We start from the raw sequence: 22,046 nt of genomic DNA, 5'->3' as shown, positions 1-22,046 counted from the left end.
CCAAAACTATTTCAAAATAAAAAGTTTATTCAAAAAATACTTGTGTGGGATATTTATAAGTTCCAATATTCACTACAGACCCATAAAAGAGATTGAAACTTACGTTTGACTCCTAAACATCTCTGGGCAATGCATGCAATGTTCCGCTACTTCACGTATGTGGAACCCCCATTCTCCATAGAGAACTTCCACAGTGTTCATCAGACCTCATCTATAATAATTTCTTAAAATATTTTTCTCCCCATTAAAAAGTCACCCTGAATCCATTCTTGGTATTAGATCTACTGCGCATACTTTCCATGGCAAAACACTGAAATCATCTTAGAAGGGATGAAAGGTCAGCATGGGGTGGATGTGTGTGTTTTTCCATCTTTCTGTTACTGCCCTTCTGAGCCCAGGCTTTCAGGAAGGAAGGGTGGAATTTGCAAAGACCTGGCCCTCAAAGCTCAGGAAGGGAGGAAGGTCTAGCTGGCTTCTTGGTTACTCAACTCCTTCATGTACGGGAAGCAGAGCCAATGGTAAGATGAATTCTAGCTCTGTGCTCCTGATGAAAGAGGGCAGGCCCATTTACAAAGATGTTCTTGTTGCATTTAAATGATCACATTCTTCCATCATAGATGAGCTAGTGAGCTAGGTACTGGGCAGCATGAAGAGATCAAGTGCACAGAATCACAGAACTATTTCATACTTGTGTTTTCTTTTTTGGGGGGATAGAGAAGAAAACTAAATGTACTTTGTAAATGTTTTAATGTTTACTTTGGCAGTTTATGTATAAACAGGCCAAAAGAGACTGTTATGCTGCAGCTAAAACATTGATTTTTCATAAGCATTTTATTATACTTGTTAAATGCAAAGAAGGAAACTTTACATATAAGTGTTTGAATAATTACTCAGTGGGGTCATTTCATATTTTACAGTAATAAGACTGGCTTCTCATAAATGGAACATTTAATGAATAATTTTAAAGTAACTGCACTGATGGACTAATTCCTCAAACAAATTCAAGTAGTCAAGCAACTCTGAGGGCCACGATACTCACTGTGTAATACCATAAAATGCTGATATCTTAATTTCAAACGCAATTTATTTATACTTGATCACATATCATACTATTGCTAGATTATAGTATTTGATGAGTAATGACAAAGATTTAAGAATAGTTTCATAGAAAAACAATATCCTAAATATCTATACATTAAATATATTTTTTTCATTCAAGTTAGGAAAAGATTATTTGATTTTAACATCATAGTTCATTTCACAGAACACAGTGTTCCACTAGAGAATAATTTAAGCAATGCTGACTAACACTAATTTAATCCAATGCCAGTTAAATTGTTTTCACTCTTAATTGCTTACATTCTTCATCTGCTTCCTTTTCTGGAAAATTACTACTACCAAGATGGTAGAAAGTGATTTTAGCTCAGTTATAGAGGTGTGAATATGTTTAACCATGTGTTTCCTGTTTACAGATAGTATTTTAACATTAAGAAATAAAGTAAACAGTACATAAGTACACAAGTACACAAAAGTACATAAGACATAACATCTGGAAGAAAACCTTAACTGAAGTTACTTAGAATGTTTGGGCAAATGATCTGCAATTCATGGATATGACACTAGTTAAGAATATAAGTCACATTCAATTGCAAATAGTTACAACTTAATGTTCTCAGAACCCAACATGTGAGACTGACCACTCACGTGCCATGTTTTCATAGTTTCTCTAGTGTATGGGATGATCAAATGGTCTTGGGTTCAAGTTACAACTCTGCCTCTTATAGCTGTATAAACTTGGCATGCCACCATTTCTCTGATGCTTTGTGTTCTCAGCTGTAAAATGGGACTAAATACTTACCTCACTGGGATTTTAAGAGGACAAATGAGATGATATAAAATGTGGGGCACATAATAAACCTTCCAAAATGTGTTTCCTTCTTTCATTTCCAAATATAGAAAGAGGAGCATTAAAAAAAAAAGATAAAAAATGACTGTGATGAGATCACAGGCTAAGTTAATAACAGAATAAGTAACAGAATTTGCTGTCAGGATTTTATTCACCAGAGCTGAAGAAATGTCACTTTCTAAGTATTTTGTGGGAACCAGAAAAGCCCCACCTATCCCGTGTCCAAGCACTAACTCCCAGGGTCTTCATTAGAACCCTTGCAACTTAGTTTGTGTTCCCTTCTTTTCTGACTCCAGCAGATGTAAATACAAAGCTTTTTGCCTGGCACCTTGCAAATGCTTGCATTAGAGGTCACTGAGCAACGTCTGTCCTGCATTAGACCCTTGAGAGAAAGGTAGCAAACATCTGGCTCCCTGAGTTTGCTGCAGGCAACAGCTCACTTCACTTCAAAGCCAATGAGAAAGGACACTGAGGATAGTAACTCATGACTATTCTGGAATCAGAATCAATCAATTGAATAAAACCAATTATTAACTCAGGATCTTCAACCACTCTGAGAAAAGTGTTGAGTCCAAATATAAGTGGGTTGTGACAAATGGACACAACCCTCTGCAAGAAGGCACAGTGTGAAGCTCCTGTACTTCATTTGGTATAAGAGCGTTCTGTAAAACACATGTAGCCCTCATATGATCCTGCTCTCCCCTTTCTCATCTAATTCTCAATTATCTGTCCTTCTTCCTGACAGATTCTCAATCACCCATGCGATGCTGATGCTTCCTCTTCCTGCTTCACTGCCAACTCTCTTCTCCTTCTCTTTCTCCTTCTCCTTCTTCTTTTTTTGAGATGGAGTCTCAGTCTGTTGCCCAGGCTGGAGTGCAGTGGCACAGTCTCGGCTCACTGCAACCTCCGCCTCCCAGGTTCAAATGATTCTCCTGCCTCAGCCTCCTGAGTAGGTGGGACTACAGGCACACACCACCACGTCCAGCTAATTTTTTTTTTTTTTTGGTATTTTTAGTAGAGATGGGGTTTCACCATGTTGGTCAGGCTGGTCTCAAACTTCTGACCTCAAATGAGCCACCTGCCTCAGCCTCCCAAAGTGCTGGGATTATAGGAGTGAACCACTGCATCTGCCCCCAACTCTCTTCTTGATCCCTGCAATCTGATTTCTGTTCTTGCCACATTATTGGCACCTTTATTTGAAAAATCAGCAGGGACAATTCAATGGCCAGCCAACGGCCTTTTTTGCAATAATTTCCCTTGAAGTCTCCTGAGCAAATGACAGTATTCACCAGGTTCTCCTGGAAAGGATTTCTTCCCCAGAATTCTATGATGTTGCCCTGTCTTAATTAGCTTCCTGTACTTTCTCTTATCTTCTATGCTGTTCCTCATGAAATGCCAAAGCATAGTAGGACAATTCATCTGTGACAATAAAGATCTGAATTCTGATTGCTCTGACACATGCTCCTTTGCAGAGTAATCAGACTTTATTATGCAAAGAGAAAATAATTTCCACTTACTGTATGAGACTGTTTTAAAAGTTGAAATAATACTTCAAACAGAAAAACATTGTACAGCATAGAATTTTTGGTATTATTTAACACATTGTATGTTTATATCATCATTAAATACTACATAAACAAAGGTCTAAAAGCCAAGGGCAGAGCAAATCAACAAGCAAGCATTTGCATGTAGCTGGAAGGTATGTGAAAGAATATTCGTTTCTGACTTCATTCATCAGCCAGAATTTTCATTTCTGAGAGTAACTGTATCTAGTGGCTGTCATTAATACAATCTCCAACAGGTAAGGGTCACAAACTCCCTCAGGTAAGAGTTATTTTGGAGTGTTGCTTTTTCACTTTTAAAAATGGGCTAATTTGATCATCACCCACCCGGGTCCACGCTCATCATGGTTGGATGAGTAGTTCTTTGTTGTTGGCTATTGTTTCTTTGTAGAATCTGAAATAAAATGCTGTGGACTTTTATTGTAAAAAGATGTCTGTACAATGAAGAAAACCACTTGAAGGTAAAATGGTGAGCTCACATGCCTTTCATTCATAGATGCTCTCCACAGATGCCAGATAAGGAACTCATCACTGGTACCATGATTATGTTCTAGCAAGCTGCTTTGTTATTTAGGTGCTACCAATCATAATCAGCCACTATAACTTAGCTTGTGAAAGCAAGCTTCAAAGTATTTAACATTAGTCCATCGACTATGAAAATGCACTCTACACGTCCATGAATAGCCATTGCAGCACAAGCCTTCCTCAAAGCCACTTCCAGTGAGCTCCTAGCTGCTAACCTCCAGTTCTTCCTGGTCTGCATCTTCTGTGATGTCCCTGCATCAGCTGCTGTGATGGGCCATCCCTGCCATAGAGAGCACTATCTCCTAGGCTTCTCCCACTTTTCAAACTACCCTTTTTCTGGCCATTCTTTTGTAGATCCCACCTCCTGATACTAAACTCTTTATGACATTCTTTACTCATGTGCTCTAGTCTCTATCAGTGTTTGTTGAGTGACCACATAATAAACTGAACCCGTTATTTTTCTTGAGATATTCCACCTTCCCTGAAAACTCAGTATGCATAACGGATTTACAGCCTTCTCTTGTCTTCTGCCCCCAAGCATAGTTTCCTCTGCTTGAAGAGCTCATAGCCCGTAGAAAATAATCTAGACCCCTCAGCATGGCTCCTACTACCCACTGCAATGGGCTCAGTCCACCTTTCCACCCTCATCCCCAGCACTCTGCTCTTTTCACCTTCAACTTCTCCTTTGTCTGTGAGACCCCTGCTGCCTGGCATACCCTGGCGCGATTTGTTCATCTGGATAAAAGGCTTATTTTAAATGTCACTGCTCCTTGGTTGCTTCTTGTAACACACACTTGTGTACCTTCCTAGCATCATTAACTGCTCCTTTATCTGAGTTCCTAGAGCACTTGATACAACCTCTATTATAGCCTTTACATTGCCACTTTATTTGTGTAAATAACTGTCTTCCTTCTGGGATTGAGAATTCCTGGAAGACAGGGCTCTGTCTTATTCATTTTTGTAACTTCAGCACCTTGCACAGATCCTAGTATGTGTCAGGCACTCATTGTTTGTTTAACTGAATGGAAATCACTCCAAATCATGCTTAAAACTACAGTTATCCTTTGTTTCTCCTTCTCTCAACCAGTGTTTATTCTTCTTATATAATTTTGCTGATAATCATCCTTTCTTATAGTCTCACTGCCTCCATTTTAGTTTAGGCCCCTTTAACTTACAATCTTTATCAACGCCATGCTCCCCAAATGCCTTAGGTCTCTTCATTACAGCCTTCATGCCCATTGTCTCCTTAAGGCTAACATCAAGTTGACACCTTGATACTGGTATGCATACAGCCCCATCCCACTGGCATTAAGATCTTCCACAATCTGATCCCTTCCTACCTATGCTGCCTGATCTCTTTTTTAACTTCTCCCAGACTGTAGGAAATGTTTGTTTATAATGGGAAACTAGAGCATACCTCTCAAGGGGTTATCTGATTCTGAGTCTATGGGGGCTCTACACCTGTCAATGCCTTTGAGCTATTTTAAAACTGTATAAATGGTAGATACCTGATAGCAATGCAAAATAATTCTTGTCTATAGACATGAAAAACTGTCCAGTGAAGGTTCAGTGGACTTCCCTCCCCCACATGAAGGAAGCCAGTTTTGCCTCTGATTGCATTCATTTCAATGATGATTTATAAATATGTCTGTTTTTTGGAATTTAACTGGTTGTAACATCCTGCACTAATAACGAGTTAAATAAAATGTTTAATACAGGTTCATTTTATACCTCTATGTGAGTCATATTTTTGCCTGTTTTTGAAGATTATCCTTTAACCATACATGCCTTCTGCATCAACTAAATTGATCAATTTCTAGGTGCCTCAAAGATAACTGATAGTGTCATTTTTCTGTTCAGGACCTTTGCATAAAATGTTCCTTTCTTCTGAAATTTCCTATCTTCCTCACCATCAACACTCAGCAAATCCTATCGATTCTACTGCTTTAGGCACCTGATAAACCTTGTTCTCATCTAGAAGGCATTTTCTAGCTAGGCACCCGGTCCTGAGGCATGTGTCTTCTGTCCCTGAAGTCTCACCACGTTTACTGTCCACACCATTCATGCGGCACCTCTTACACATGCAGGCCTCTGTCAAGGCTGGTTGTGCACTGCCTGACCCTCTTCCAGATCTGGAGCTCCCGGAATGTGAAACACATTCCTGGGGACCATATTCTTACATCTCTTTGTCTCATATAAAACTTTGTGTGTATGTATATACATATACACATGCACAGTGTTTGCTCAATTACTTTATTACCAGAACGATTTTTAGTTCCTTTTACTTGCTAAGCCCTGACAAGTTACTACAGCAATTTAAAATAAATAGTGATCTTCAAATCAAAGCATCTTCAAATGCTGTGGGAATTCTCTTCTGCCTTTATTGATTCTTGTTACTGGTATGACTTTATCACTAGCATGGACCGGAAGTGATAGCCCATACTGCTCTGAACCTCTGCTGCCTGCTCCATGAAGGCCTCCCTGGCTCCTCAGGGCAGGGCAAAGTTTGCTCTCCTGAGGCTCACACCAGCTTTAGCTCACTTACTAGTCTGCGGTTATCATTTATCTGATTGTAGTTTTATTTATCTCTCCAACAAGACTCCAGTGGTGGGGCCTCTAGGGCAGGCACTATGCTTCCTTCCTGTTTGTTTCCATGAGTTGGCATAATGCTTGGCACATGGTTGCCGGGAGGTAGGTGCTGTATAACAATGGAAAAAAACTCATATTCCTGAAGTTTGTGAAAAGTGAAATTCTGGAAATGAGGGCACAAATTCCTAATTCTCCAATGTGTAAAGCATTCACTAGTATATTTCTCCTACTAACACTGAGCTTTAAAAATCCTGTTTAGACATCTTGTCATTTATAAAATCTTTTTTCCAGGTTTCTTCTTTTTTTTTTTTTTGAGACAGAGTCCTACTCTGTTGCCCGGGCTGGAGTGCAGTGGTGCAATCTCAGCTCACTGCAACCTCTGCCTCCCAGGTTCAAGCGATTCTCCTGCCTCAGCCTCCCAAGTAGCTGGGATTACAGGCACGTGCCATCACGTCTGGCTAATTTTTGTATTTTTAGTAGAGATGGGGTTTTGCCATGTTGGCCAGGCTGGTCTCCAACTCTTGAGCTCAGGTGATCCACCCGCCTCAGTCTCCCAAAGTGCTGGGATTACAGGCATGAGCCATTACGCCAGGCCCTTCCAGGTTTATTCTTACAGAGTTGGAGTGTAATTAGGTTAAATTTAGAAATACTAAACCAATAAAATTATGAGTATAAAAATATAAAATATAAAAGAAAACATGAAGTTTTAGCTTCTAAATATATACATATATTTAAGTTCAAACTGGAAAACTGGCAAATTTGAGGAGAAACCCACAGTGGGAAAGAAAGAGGTACAGAACTGTAAATAGTTCTACTTTGGGCATTTTGGCTAAATACCTAGTGGATACATCTAGCTGTTACCCAATAACAGCTTTTCTTCTTTTTCTTTTCTTCTTCCTTAGGTATAAAATACCCCATTTTTAGACGGACACATAGTTGCCCAAAGTAAAATTTCTCCACCTTTCTTATAGCTAGATGTGGCCATGTGATTGACATCTGGCTAATTGGATATAAGTAGAAATGGTATATGCTATGTTGGAAAGTTTTGTTTTTTGTTTTTCTATAATTCTTTTTCCATTTCTCCTTCTGGCTGCCTGGAATACAGATGCAATGGCCAAGCTCTAGCAGCCATACTGGACCTTGAGAATGTAAGCCACACATAAGAAAGAAAAAATAATCTTGCTCAAGAAGATTTTACTTTATTTGCCATTTGTAGCCAAAGCTAATCATAACTGATAAAAGATTTTAGATCCTTTTCCTGCTGAAAACGTCCCTCTGAACTCTCATCAACCTAGTTTTTAGAAACAAAGATTATGGAGTAAAAAGCACAGGCTGTATTGTCAGAAACAATAAATTACAGTCTTGACTCCTTCAGGTTTTAGTCATATAATATTGGGAAACTTCTGAGACTCATCATTATTATCATCTCTATATTAAATATAATATCATAGTAAATATAATGTTATATATCCTATAGATATATTTAATATTAACATAATAGTATATTAATATTAATACAATAGTATATTTAATGTTAATATAATTTAACTTAACATATTAATATTAATATATTTAACGTTGATATAATTTAATATTATATTTAATATTAATATATTATATTTAATATAGAGATAATACCTTCTTGGAGTTGCTGGAAGGACTGAGTGATGTCAGGTGAGATAATATGAGAAGGGGCTGGGTAAACTATAAGGTATTACATGAATTTTTTTTGCTTCTATTTCTAGCAAGAAGAAAATGAATCATGGGCTGGTTAGGTAGAGGAGTAAAAGGGGCCATTCAGGATTAGGCAGTGAAACAGTAGATACCCAGCTCTATATACCCTGTTGTTCATGCCAGTGATATTTAGAAGAAAGAACTTGATACAAATATCTTTTAAACAGGAACCAACTGTACATTGTTCAAAGGATGCACTTAGCATAGTACCTATCATATAAGTACTAAATAAATGCTATCTCTACTATTACAACTACTCCTACAATTATAGCAATGGAGTCTGAACCACTCAAGGTGGCATCTCCAGCATATTCTTTTCCCATAGACAGACCTCTGTGGGAACCCAGATTAAAATCCTACTGTTTGGAATAAAATTATATAATTTGAATGTTTAATGCCAAAGGACTAAGAGACCTTGCTATATTCATGGCCTTACCAATGGAACTGAAATTCTTACAGTTTGTTGGTTGAAAAAGCAGATAAGCACTGTTTTAGTGCTGCTGAGATTGGTAATTGATAAAGAACAAAAATGTATTCATCACAGTTCTGGAGGCTGGGAAGTCCAAGATCAAGTCACCAGCAGGTTCACTGTCTGGTGAAGGTTCGGTCTCTACTTCCAAGATGGCTCCTTGAACACTGTGTCCTGACATGGAGAAAGGACCAAAAGAGAGGAGCTCCCTCTGCCAAGACCTTTTATAAGAGCACCTAATCCCATCCACAAGGGAGGGGCCCTCATGGGAAAATTACCACTTAAAGGCCCCACCTCTTGATACTATCACATTAACAGAAGTTGAATTTTGGAGGGTACACATTTGAACCACAGTAAGCACTTTCAAAAGCTATTATGCTTTGCCAACTTTTTCCCCATTGAATCTACAGGTGGACCAACTTTAGTCAAGTTTCTCTATGGCCTTATATTAGTCTGTTCTCATGCTGCTAATAAAGACATACCAGAAACTGGGTAATTTATAAAGGAAAGAAGTTTAATTGGCTCACGATTCTGCATGGCTGGGAGGCCGCACAATCATGGCAGAGGGTGAATGAGGAGCAAAGTCATGTCTTACAATGGCAGCAGGCAAGAGAGAGCATATGCAGGGGAACTCTTCTTTATAAAACCATCAAATCTCATGAGATTTATTCACTATCATGAGAACAGCATGGGGAAGACTGGCCCCCCATGATTTGATTACCTCTCACTGGGTGCCTCCCATGACATGTGGGAATTATGGGAGCTACAATTCAAGGAGAGATTTGGGTGGGGACACAGCCAAACCATATCAGGCCTGAAAGTCTTGCTATCACTTTAAAACGGGACTAGATTTTGTGGCTTGTCCTCTCTCATAGTTCATTTGTGAGTTTATGATGTAATGATCAGAGGACAATCCTATGTGTCCTATTTGAAAGTTCTTAGTGACCATCTTACTATTGGTTCGCACTTAAAGTGTCTTTAATACATAGAGATATGTTACAGGGCAGGGCTTCTCAAGCGTTAATGTGCATGTGAGTCACCTGGGAGTTTTGTTAGGTGGCGGATGCAGCAGTTCTGGGGCCAGGCTGACAGTCGGCATTTCTAGCAAGCTCCCAGGTGATGCTGATGACACAGATCCATGGACAACACTTGGAGATGCAAAGTTAAAAGTAATATAGCTAATTAAGTGACAAAGGGGATTTAAACCCAGGTTTGTCTAATTCCAAAGGTCATGTCTTTTCCACAATACTGAGATTCAGAAATAGAAAGCTGAGTAACAAATGAGAAATTGTGTTTAAGCCTAGTTATTTGGGATTACTATTATCTGCAAAGTTAAAATTTAGAACCATTTTCTCAGAGGATAAAGAGAGGTACATTAAGCTGGAGAAAAATCTTTTTGAAGAAAGGACAGTGATAATTTAATAGGATAAAGAGACAAAGAATATAAAATAGAGTGGAAAGATAATAAAAGACAGATGATAAGTATTTACATTTTTTTTTCGAGATGGGGTCTCACTGTTACCCAGGTTTTAGTGCAGTGGCGTGAACTCGGCTCAACTGCAACCTCCACCTCCTCAAGTGATCCTCCCACCTCAGCATCCTGAATAGCTGGGACCACAGGCATGTGCCACTATGCCTGGCTAATTTTTTTGTATTTTTGATAGCGGCAAGGTTTTGCCATGTTTCCCAGTCTGGTCTCGAACTCTTGGGCTTAGGAGATCCACCTGCATCGGCCTCTCAAAGTGCTACAATTACAGATGTGAGCCACTGCGCCCAGCACTATTTATTCTTTTTTTTTCTTATTATACTTTAAGTTTTAGGGTACATCTGCACAATGTGCAGGTTAGTTACATATATACACATGTGCCATGTTGGTGTGCTGCACCCATTAACTCGCCATTTAACATTAGGTATATCTCCTAATGCTATCCCTCCCCCATCCCCTCACCCCACAACAGGCCCTGGTGTGTGATGTTCCCCGTCCTGTGTCCATGTGTTCTCACTGTTCAATTCCCACCTATGAGTGAGAACACGCGGTGTTTGGTTTTTTGTCCTTGTGATAGTTTGCTGAGAATGATATTTATTCTTAAAAAGCCAGAACTTGCCACATTTCCAAAATGGTAACCCCAAAAATCATATACCGGATTCACCAAGGGTCTCTGACCACCTCAGCACCTGCCAGGTGACGACAACAACAATGGACAATGTGACTAGAGAAGACAGTGTCATGGCACAAAGAGATGAGGCCCATCTTCCATTTCACCAGCATTCTGGAAAATGGCTAGCTTGGCTGGCAACAGAGAAAGCCCAGAGCCACGCCACCCTTGCAGGGCTGGCGGTGAGCATAAACCTGTGAGGTTTCCTTCACAGAACAGCTCATAAAATAGACAACAAAGGATTTTGTCTGTACAATCATGATGTTTCTGGATCACACAAGTCTAAATTTGTACAGCCAGGGAGACTTCCTCTGGATTTCATATTAAAGGCAATTTCAAAGCCCTACAGAAAATGTACACCCTGTGTGTTTTTCATTAGACCATAAAAACACTGTACTAGCACAAGCTAGGGAATATCTAGCAGTATTTTGTTTCTGACGTTGGCACCAACTGAGGTTTTTGAAGAACATAATGTCCTTTTTGTCATTAACTGCAAAAGTTTAGGAAACTTCACAAACATACCTCCAGCCTCCTCGGATGTCCTGTTATCCATCATTTTTAAACGTGCCTAGGCCCTTCCTGAAGTTACTGAACCAGAATCTATCAGATCCTGATTTCATATGTTTATTACCTACTGTTTAGAGTTGAATGTTCTTTACTAGTCCTAACCTATTTTCAAAGGACTTACCTTGTATTTATTCTGTCTTAAATCATTTTGTTCATGTATTATTTTCTCTATTAGAATCTAGATTCTATACTGTTTTATACTTATTTTTGAGGTAGTATCTTTCTCACAAGACTCTGAATTCTTGACGGCCTAAAACTTATATTAGATTTTGTATCACTGGTACCTAGCAGCGTCAAGCAAATAGTAGGCCTTCAAAAAAATGTTGCATGAAAACAAGAATAAGCTGTAGTGCAGAGATCTGATCATCACATAGTATCATTTATTTAGAAGAATCTCAAGTTTTTAAAGGAATGGAATTTCCTTTAAACTCTCTTTTCTTGGTTTCTTTAATTCTAATATGTAAAGATTTAGGAAATAATCAATTGAAGACCTACTCATATTATCCCAATACTTTCCAGTTCTTTTTGATTCTAACCAATAGACATTTACTGAACAGCTATAAACCACAACCATGAAAACTGCAGGGTACAGTTCTTAAGACCACATACCCATATCCTCTTTGAGGATGTTCATCCATACAACAATAGTGAGCATGCAGGCCTTGCCTTGCGTGAATGCTGAAATAAAGGAAAACTAGTATATAACATATATATCTCATACCTGATCAAACTGGGGGTCCTCTCCACGTTGCAGAGATTTTGTCAATGGCTTCTCCTAGAAAGAAAAAGAATATATGCAAGAATAATTATTAGAGTCTCTTAAATAGTATAAAAGAAATGCCATTATTGTTCCATTTTTTTCTCACTCATTTCTCTCATTATGGAATGAGAAGGGGCCAATGTTTAAATAAGTGAGGAATTCTCCCTTAGGTATTGTAACCATAGTAGTTATGTTTGATCATTACTGCCACGACTCTTGCTATTCATCTTAATACATGTCTCTTTGACTAAAACATTAAGAATCTGATACTTAGGGAAACTCAAATTAAAACTACAATGAGATATCACCTCATACCTATCATAAGGACTTTTATCAAAAAGACAAAAGATAATAAATGTTGGCAAACATGCAGAGAAAAGAGAACTCTTGTATATTGTTAGTGGGAATGTAAATTGGTAGAGGCACTGTGGAAAAAAGTATGGAAGATTTTCAAAAAATTAAAAATAGAACTACCATATGATCCAGCAATTCAGCTTCTGGGTATGTATCCAAAGAAAATGGAATCAGTATCTTGAAAGATATCTGCATGCTCATGTTAACTGCAGCATTATTCACAATAACCAAAATATAGAGTCAGTCTAAGTATCCATCAGTGGATGAATGGATAAAGAAAATGTGCTATATATATAAAATGGAAGATGATTTAGCCTTAAAAAAGGAGGAAATCCTGTTATTTTTGACAACATGGATGAACCTGGAGTATTATTATGCTGAGTGTATAAGCCAGGCACAGAAAGACAAATACTGTACAATCTCACATAAACCTGAAATCAAAAAAAGTCAAATTCACGGAAGCAGACTAGAATGGTAGTTACCAGGGGCTGGTGAGAGAGGGATGAGAGGAAATGGAAGATGTTGATCAAAGAGTACAGAGTTTCATTTAGACAGGAAGAATAAGTTCTGGAGAGCTACTGTATAGCATGGTGACTGCAGTTAATAATGTATTGTGCTATGGCCTCAATGTATCCCCCAAAAATTCATACGCTGAAACCTTCAAGGTGATGGTGTTAAGAGGTGGGGCCTTTGGGAGGAGATTAAATCGTGAGGGCAGAACCCTCCTGAGTGGGATCAGTAAGAGGCCCTAGGGAGCTTGTTCTCCCCTTCTGCCATGTGAAGATGCAGCGGGAAGGCACCATCTATAAAGGAAAGGGGCCCTCACCAGACACCAAATATCCCCATGCTTTGATCTTGGACTTCTGGGTATCCAAAACTCTGAGCAATAGATGTGTATTGTTGATAAGCCATCTACCTTATGGTAATTTGTTATAGCAGCCTGAATGGACTAAGACACATTGTATACTTAAAAACTGCTGAGAAAGTAGATTTTTAAATGTTCTCATCACAAAAAAATTTATGTAACGTGATAGAAATGTTAATTAGCTTGATTTACTCATTATACATATATCAAAATATCATGTTGTAACACCATAAATAAACTTTTTTATTTGCCAATTTTATAAAAAGAATCTGATGCTATAAGTGGTCCTATGTCTTCAATGGCAACAACAAAATAAAAACCGTAAAATTTATTTGAAAAATTTAATATTTATCTTGGGACTTGACAGATAATAAAAAGTTGAGGCCAGGCGCATTGGCTCACATCTGTAATCCCAGCACTTTGGGAGGCTGAGGCGGGCAGATCACGAGGTCAAGAGATGGAGACCATCCTGGCCAACACGGTGAAATCCTGTCTCTACTAAAAATACAAAAATTAGCTGGGCGTGGTGGTGCATGCCTGTAACCCAGCTACTTGGGAGGCTGAGGCAGGAGAATTACTTGAACCCAAAATTGCGCCATGGCCTAGTGACAGAGCAAGACTCCATCTCAAAAAAATAAAAATAAATAAAATAAAATAAAAATAAAAGTTGAAAGCAATTCACTATTCCAAGTCCCTAGATTTAGAAGCAAAGTAAGGTTTATTTATTAGACTGGTACTGAGGGAGAACCTACCAATCATACATTTACTAGGTGTAACTGGTGAATTTGGGGCATGCGATTTGTCTTGCACCACATCTAGTTCTCTGCAAAAATAATATCAGTAGTAACAACAGTCTACTACAGAAACAATTCTCCTTAATTATTACATCTTTGTTTACATTAGGAAGCCTTAACTGATCTTCCAGCAGAGCATTTTTTTCAATTCAAAGAGTTTAATTTAGACATTATTGACATTTTGAGAACTCCAGAAAATGTAACTCAAAGCAAGACCTCAGTTTTCCAGACCGAAATTTCTGAGGAAAATATTCATCATGAATAGTTTTCTGTTTTCAATCCATTTCAGAAAGAAATTTTTACATATCTGGTAGAAGGATTTGAAGTATCTATTGTAAGTAAATTAATTACATGGCAAACGTTCATTCACATAAAGGAAATAGAGGTTTTATGCTGACTGTATTATACGTTTTCAAAATCATATTTCTTTGTGCTCTTTCAGAGAGCTTTTTAAAACTTGGACAACTTGAATTTTTAATTATAGAATAATATATATTGCTAATTCACCCTTTCCAAAATGACTCAACTCACGCAGCATTGCTTTTTAAGCCTCCAGCAGAGCATTTTATGTTACTTATCCTTATTTGTGTGTGTGTGTGTGTTAGTATATGTGTGTGTATGTATGTATGTGTGTGTGTATATATATATATATGTCTTTGCTATGGAAGTTCATTCTGATCCAAAATTTGGTTTAGGATTAGAAACAATGCAAAAGTTATATATCAAAAAATATTAAATTTTACTTTGGCCAATGCAGGTTCCCTAACAAGACTCCATTTATATGTATGTGCTCACATAGACCCTCTCACTGTGGGTCTAATCATTTCTCCAATCCTCTCCTCCACTCACAAAGATGATCTATACCTAAGGCATATACAAGCCCCACCCCTGCCCCATACTGTCTTTGTTCTTGAAGAAATGCACATGGTGGTCTTATCCTGCAAGTCTGAGCTTTCACCAAGAACCTTACAAATCAACTACTCTGTCTCCATTGCAAAATATACAGGTTCAAAATGTGTATTCATGTAAAATACAGAGAATACTGTGTTCTTATGGGTAACATTTTCTGTTCAAAGTATACTATCTAGATATAATGAATAGATACTATATGTTTATTCATCACTCAACAGTGACTGAGGGTTCACAATGCATCAAATGCTACATGCCGGGGTGCAATACTGAAGAACACATGATACCCGCTACTGGGGAGAAGAGTCGAGTCTGAGAGGGGAAATGTGGTTAATTTCCTCTTATGAGTGTTGTCTCTACTTGTTCATTATTCAAACCTCAGCTGAACTATCACTTCTTCAGGAAGCCCTTCTCTGAGCCATCCCCCAACACCTGGTGTCTCTCCCTGTACATGCCTGCAAAGCCTCATGTATTTGTCCTTTCACTGACCTTACAATAGAGTAAAGTCACATCATAGTCATCATCTTGTGCAATTACGCATTCATGAGTGAGGCACTGAGCACCATCCCTGCTAGGTGGCAGGCCCCAGAAATGCAGCGACCTCTGTTTCTCTCAATACTTAAAGTCACAGGACAGAGCACGGCTTGCCTGACATGCAGCATTCCACCCGACATGTAGCATGTGACACACTGTGAACCTTCAGACACTGTTGAGTGATGAATACATATAGTATTTATTCATTATATCTAAATAGTGTACTATGAACAGAAAATGTTTGTTTACCCATAAGAACACAGTATTCTCTGTGTTTTAGATGAATACACATTTTGAACCTGTATATTTTGCAATGGAGACAGAGTAGCTGATTTGTAAGGTTCTTGATGAAACCTCAGACTTGTAGCGTGAGACCACTAGTGCATTTCGCTTGGTGCTGGCTATGCATTTGCCAAATTAATAAAAGTTCTAGGACAGTGGTGTCCAGTTTCTTCAAATATGAAAATCCCTTTATATTCTGTGTATATGTCTTGTTTTAAGTTTTAAATTTTTTTAAAAAATACTTTTTATTGTGGTAAAATATACATAGCAGAATATTTAACACTTTAAAGTGTAGAATCAGTGGCATTAAGTACATTCAAATGTTGTTCAAACATCATCATTATCTATTTTATGAAGATTCCTTTTAGTTCCAGAAATGTTCAAAAACTTCTTAACCAAAAAACACACACACACACTCCAAACATACAAGATAGTAATTTTATTTTAGTATCTATTGTTTAAAACTATACACAATGACAGAGAGCTAATACTACAGTTCCAATGATGCTTTTAAATGGCTCTGGGCCGGGCACGGTGGCTTATGGCTATAATCCCAGCACTTTGGGAGGCCGAGGTGGGTGGATCACCTGATGTTCGGAGTTCGAGACCAGCCTGGCCAACATGGTGAAACCCTGTCTCTACTAAAAACACAAAAATTAGCTGGGTGTGGTGGTGGGTACCTGTAATCCCAGCTACTAGGGAGGCTGAGGTGGGAGAATCGCTTGAACCAGGAGGTGGAGGTTGCAGTGAGCCAAGATCACGCCACTGCACTCCAGCCTGGGGCCACAGAGCAAGACTCCATCTCAAAAAAAAAAAAAAAAAAAAAGGAAAAAAAGATTCTGTACTAGAGTAGCAACAATACTTCTTTTATACATACTAGAAGCATGGGAATACATCTGTATGGGCGACCTTGAAACTCAGACAAATGATAACTCAGCACACCTGTGAGTCAGTAGACCCTTACAACAACTCAGGAGTTCACATAGTGGGAGCACGGAAGGCAATCCTCTTTCACTACTACCTAAAAGAAGATCCTGCCACAGCGGGGAAAGAAAGGCGACTGTGTCCACCCACATCCCAAAGCTCCCCATACCTAAAAGTTATTTTTGTCCCACTACAAATTAGATGGGAAGCTGATAAACATGATATTTTACACTTACACATTTTTGCATACATATGAAGGAAACAACACATTGTCAGGCTCACTTTCTCCAATAAGCAAAGTTGATATATATATATAAGTTGTTGCTATACATAAAAGTCAAGTCCGTTAGCTAAGAACTTCGGGTCAATGCCTCAATAAAATAACATACTAAGTTTTCCTTAACTATTTTTACACAAATATACTGTCTTTTTTTTTTTTTTGAGACAGAGTCTCGCTCTGTCACCCAGGCTGGAGGGCAGTGGCATGATCTCGGCTCACTGCCGCCTCTGCCTCCTGCATTCAAGAGATTCTCCTGCCTCAGCCTCAGCCTCCGGAGTAGGTGGATTACAGGCGCATGCCACCATGCCTGGCTAATTTTTGTATTTTTAGTAGAGACGGGGTTTTGCCATGTTGGCCTGGCTGGTCTCGAACCCCTGACCTCAGGTGATCCGCCCACCTCGGCCTCCCAAACTGCTAGGATTACAGGAGTGCCACTGCACCTGCATACAAATATACTGTCTTAATCATATTCTTTGAAGACTCAGCTTAAATGTCATTTTCCAGATGAAGCCCCTCCCCAGTTCTCCCTAGCAGAGTCACCTGTTAGTTGTCACACAGTACTTTATTTGCACCTATTCTTGTTAGCATTCCCACCATGTTGTAACTTGTCTGTCTCCTCCATACCCCTAGTACACAGTTGGAAGTTATCAGGGTGTGTTAAACGGCTGACTATATCTGTATGCATTTGGAAAGATAGCTTTGGGCACAGAGAATCAGGTTCACATTTTAACATTACCAAGATTATCTTTGCATCAACATAGATTTTATCAGTGAGATGAGGCTTAAGAGTACACCTAGGGGAGAGAATACCATAGTGGCTAAAAAATAAAGAGAACAAAAGATGAAAGGAAGAAAGGGAGAAAGGGAAAGAATATAAGAAAGAGGGAAGAAAGAAAGGATGAGTGAAGAAATGAAGACAGGAAGGAGGGAAGGGAGGAAAAAAGGAAGGAAGAAAGATGGAAGGAAGGAAAGAGGGAATAAAAGAAAGGGAAGAAAGGAAGGATGGAGGAAGAAAGAAAAGAGGAGAGGAAGGATAGAGAGATAAAAAGAGAGGAAAGGATAGAGGCAAACTTGCTCCAGCTCAGAAGAGAGCCATCTGAATACAAGGGAAAGATCTGTAAGTCTCAGGCCTGCTTCAGAAAAGAGACCTGTAAATCTAAGACCTCATAATATGAAATTACTACAAGAAAACATTGGGGAAATCTCCAGGACATTGGTCTGGGCAAATTTTCTTGAGTAGTACCCCACAAGCACAGGCAACCCAAGCAAAAATTAACAAATGGGATCACATCAAGTTAAAAAGCTTCCACACAGCGGCCAGGCAGGGTGGCTCACGCCTGCAATCTCAGCACTTTGGGAGGCCAAGGTGGGCAGATCACAAGGTCAGGAGTTCGAGACCAGCCTGACCAACACGGTGAAATCCCGTCTCTACCAAAAATACAAAATTAGCTGGGCTGGGGCGCACGCCTGTAATCCCAGCTACTAGGGAGGCTGAGGCAGAGAATTGCTGGAACCTGGGAGGCAGAGGTTGCAGTGAGCCAAGACTGTGCCACTGCACTCCAGCCTGGGCGACAGAGCCAGACTCCGTCGCAAAAAAAAAAAAAAAAGCTTACACACAGCAAAGGAAACAATCAAAGTGAAGAGACAATCCACAGAACAGGAGAAAATATTTGCAAACTATGCATCTGACATGGATTAAGAACCAAAATATACACGGAGTTCAAACGACCCTATGGGAAAAAAATCTAATAATCCAATCAAAAAACGGGCAAAAGGCTTGACTAGACATTTCCTAAAAGAATACAAACGGCAAACATGAATATGAAAGGTGCTCAACATCACTGATTATCAGAGAAATGCAAGTTAAAACTACAGTGAGAAACCATCACACCCCAGTTAAAATGGCTTATATCCAAAAGACAGGCAACAACAAATGCTGGCAAGGATATGGAGAAAAGGGAACCTTCATACACTGGTTGGTGGGAATGTAAATTAGTACGACCACTGTGGAGAACAGTTTGGAGGTTTCTCAAAAAACTAGAAATAGAGCTACCATATGATCCAACAATCTTTTCCAAATACTGAGAGGAAATCAGTATTTGGAAAAGATATCTGCACTCCCACATTTGTTGCAGCTCTGTGCACAATAGCCAAGATTTAGAAGCAACCTAAGTGTCCATCAACAGATGAATGGATAAAGAAAATGTGGCACATATACACGATGGAGTACTATTCAGCCATAAAAAAGAAATGAGATCCTGTGATTTGCAACAACATGGATGGAACTGGAGGTCATTAAGTGAAGTAAGCCAAGCACAGAAAGACAAACATTGTATGTTCTCACTTATTGTGGGATCTAAAGATTAAAACAATTGAACTCATAGACATAGAGTAGAAGGATGTTTATTAGAGGCTGGGAAGGATAGTGGGGGGTTAGTGGGGAGGTGGGGATGGTTAATGGGTAAAAAAAAGAAAGAATCAATAAGACCTAGCATTTGATAACACAACAGGGTGATGATAGCCAATAATAATTTAATTGTGCACTTTAAAATAACTAAAAGAACGTAACTGAACTGTTTGTAACACAAAGGATAAATGCTTCAGGGGATGGACACCCATTTTCCATTATGTGATTATTATGCATTGCATGCCTGTATCAAAACATCTCATGTACCCCATAAATATATACACCTACTATGTATCCACAAAAAATAAAAATAAAAAATAGAGAAAAGAAAAGAGAACTGTAGAGGTATGCTACTGCTTGCAGTTCTACTGCAGGACACCAGTTGCATGAAATCCAAGATCTACACATTCAGATATCCTGGTTTTTAAAGAGCATTAAATAAGTAGTAAAGCAAAATTAGCACAGAATACACAATAGGTATTTAACAACAAGTGGAAACAGATTATGGCAAAGGAAGCTCAAAATAATGATGCCATTCATCAAGTAAGAACAGTATACTTCAAGTAAGGATAGAAAGACTTTGTATACTTTAAAAATTTGTCTTTGTTCTATATTTTGGTATAATTTTATTTATGTACTGAAGTTTCATGAATTGAATTGAATGTGTTTATTTTCACAAAATCATTCTGAAAAAGCATAACTTTGGGGTGATGGGTCCCTGAAAGTTCTTAGCTGGCTAAAACTGAAGACCTTAGGTCTGACCAGATGCCCCAGCTCACTGAGTGACAGTGAACAAACGAGGACCTGGGGCCCTGGGAAAACCCAAAATACTGAGACTTGGCGCTGAACATCAGTGGCTGCTCACAGCACAAAAAAAGTGAAACCCAGACATTACGTCCCTTCTGATGGAAGAAAGCAGTATGAAACAGTCTTGACTAAACAAACAAACAACAAGCTCAAACCTGAATCTAACCAGGCCTTTCTATCTAATTTCCAATTTTTAGGAAATACAGGGGTTAGAGGAATATATTACATTACGCCAAAAAGATGTCATCAGCCATATCCAGGAAAGAGCGGGAAAGAAAGACGTTTCCTCAATAAATAAGTTTTGAGAGGGTAAAAAAAAAAAGAGAAATGGAGGGGGAGTCTGTTGATTTCTTTAAAAGTCTTCTGCAATGTGTGGACCTTATTTGGATCCTGACTCAAATATTTTGTTAAAAGAAAATATGACATTCATGATACAATTGGCAGTTTGAACACATGGGAGATTTGATGATGTTAAGGGATTGTTGTTAGTTTTTTAGATGTAGTAATAGTATTGCAGTTTTGTTTAGAGAAGAATTTTTTTAGAGATACATATGGAAATGCTTAGAGGAGATGATTTTGTTTCTAGTATTCACTTCAAGTAATATCAGGGGAAGGTTCAGGGAGTGTGTAACGAATTGGCTATGAGTTGATAATTGTTGAAGATGACCATTAGGTTCACTGTGCTATTCTGTTTGCATATGTTTATGTTTTAAATTCTTTAGAAAAAAAAACAAACAAAAACTAAAAACAGGAGGTGGTGATGCATCACTTATCATCACTGTTAAAATCTTACAATGTCTCGTTTTTAAAGATGACATAAGATACTCTCAAAACTTATTCTAATAGCAATTCTCCAATTTTTTTGATCTTTTCCTGGTGGAGCTATAAAACGGACCGCTGTCCATTTCTCCCCATTTGCAGACTGGATTTGGGTGGCCAAATCTCAGAGATACCTCACCTGCCGCGTGAGAAGTAAGATGTAGTCCTCAGTCCGCACTCTGGGATTCTCTTTGAGTTTTCTCCCTCTGAATCAGAGACTACTGCTATCCCAACCCAAGCAAGGGGAATTTTCTCCTGCGCTTAAGAATTCTGCAGGAGTTTCAGTATTTCCATAGGAATACAGCTGTTTGTGCTTCTCACACCCTGAGGAGTTCCAATCTTCCCTACTCCCAGCTTAAAAAAATACAGACTTTAAACACTCCTTGTGTCCACATCTAACTAAGAAGGGCAGAGGAAAGCCATCGCCCTCTACCTTAATTTTCAAACAATTTCGGTGTACACTAATTACATTTTCACTTCACAATCTTTTCATATCATACATCTCTGTAATCTTTAGGAGGAAAGAAAGATGGCCAGACAAACAGGCCACAGTCACTTAGAAGTCTAGAGGGAGTCTGATATATCAAGAGGTGTTTTATTTGAGGTATACAAGGGGCTCATTTAATACAAATAACTTTCTACTTCTAACTTTTTAGTGACCTTCCAAAATTTCAAGTGTGCTCCACACAGGTAAGATTTCACTAATCTATAAAGAGCCAAAGTATTACTGCCCTCAGAGATATTTCTTTTTAAAAAATGTGTATACATTTAAGGGGTAGAAGTGCAGTTTTGTTACATGGATA

At 38.7% G+C, this 22,046-nt stretch overlaps 1 protein-coding gene across 2 annotated transcripts in view; it reads right to left on the bottom strand.

Moving 5' to 3' along the window:
* The window catches only part of FRY (FRY microtubule binding protein), a 268,121-nt gene that overhangs the window by 184,677 nt on the left and 61,398 nt on the right, over positions 1-22,046 (bottom strand). For both annotated transcript variants that reach the window (XM_063650744.1, XM_054446794.2), the window contains exon 3: positions 12,230-12,283. In XM_063650744.1, coding sequence (XP_063506814.1) covers positions 12,230-12,283 — 54 coding nt within the window. The remainder of the gene's footprint in view (positions 1-12,229; positions 12,284-22,046) is intronic.

Source organism: Pongo pygmaeus, chromosome 14, assembly GCF_028885625.2.
Source record: "Pongo pygmaeus isolate AG05252 chromosome 14, NHGRI_mPonPyg2-v2.0_pri, whole genome shotgun sequence".
NCBI classification, from domain to species: Eukaryota; Metazoa; Chordata; class Mammalia; order Primates; family Hominidae; genus Pongo; species Pongo pygmaeus.
This window is presented reverse-complemented; position numbering and strand designations above follow the sequence as displayed.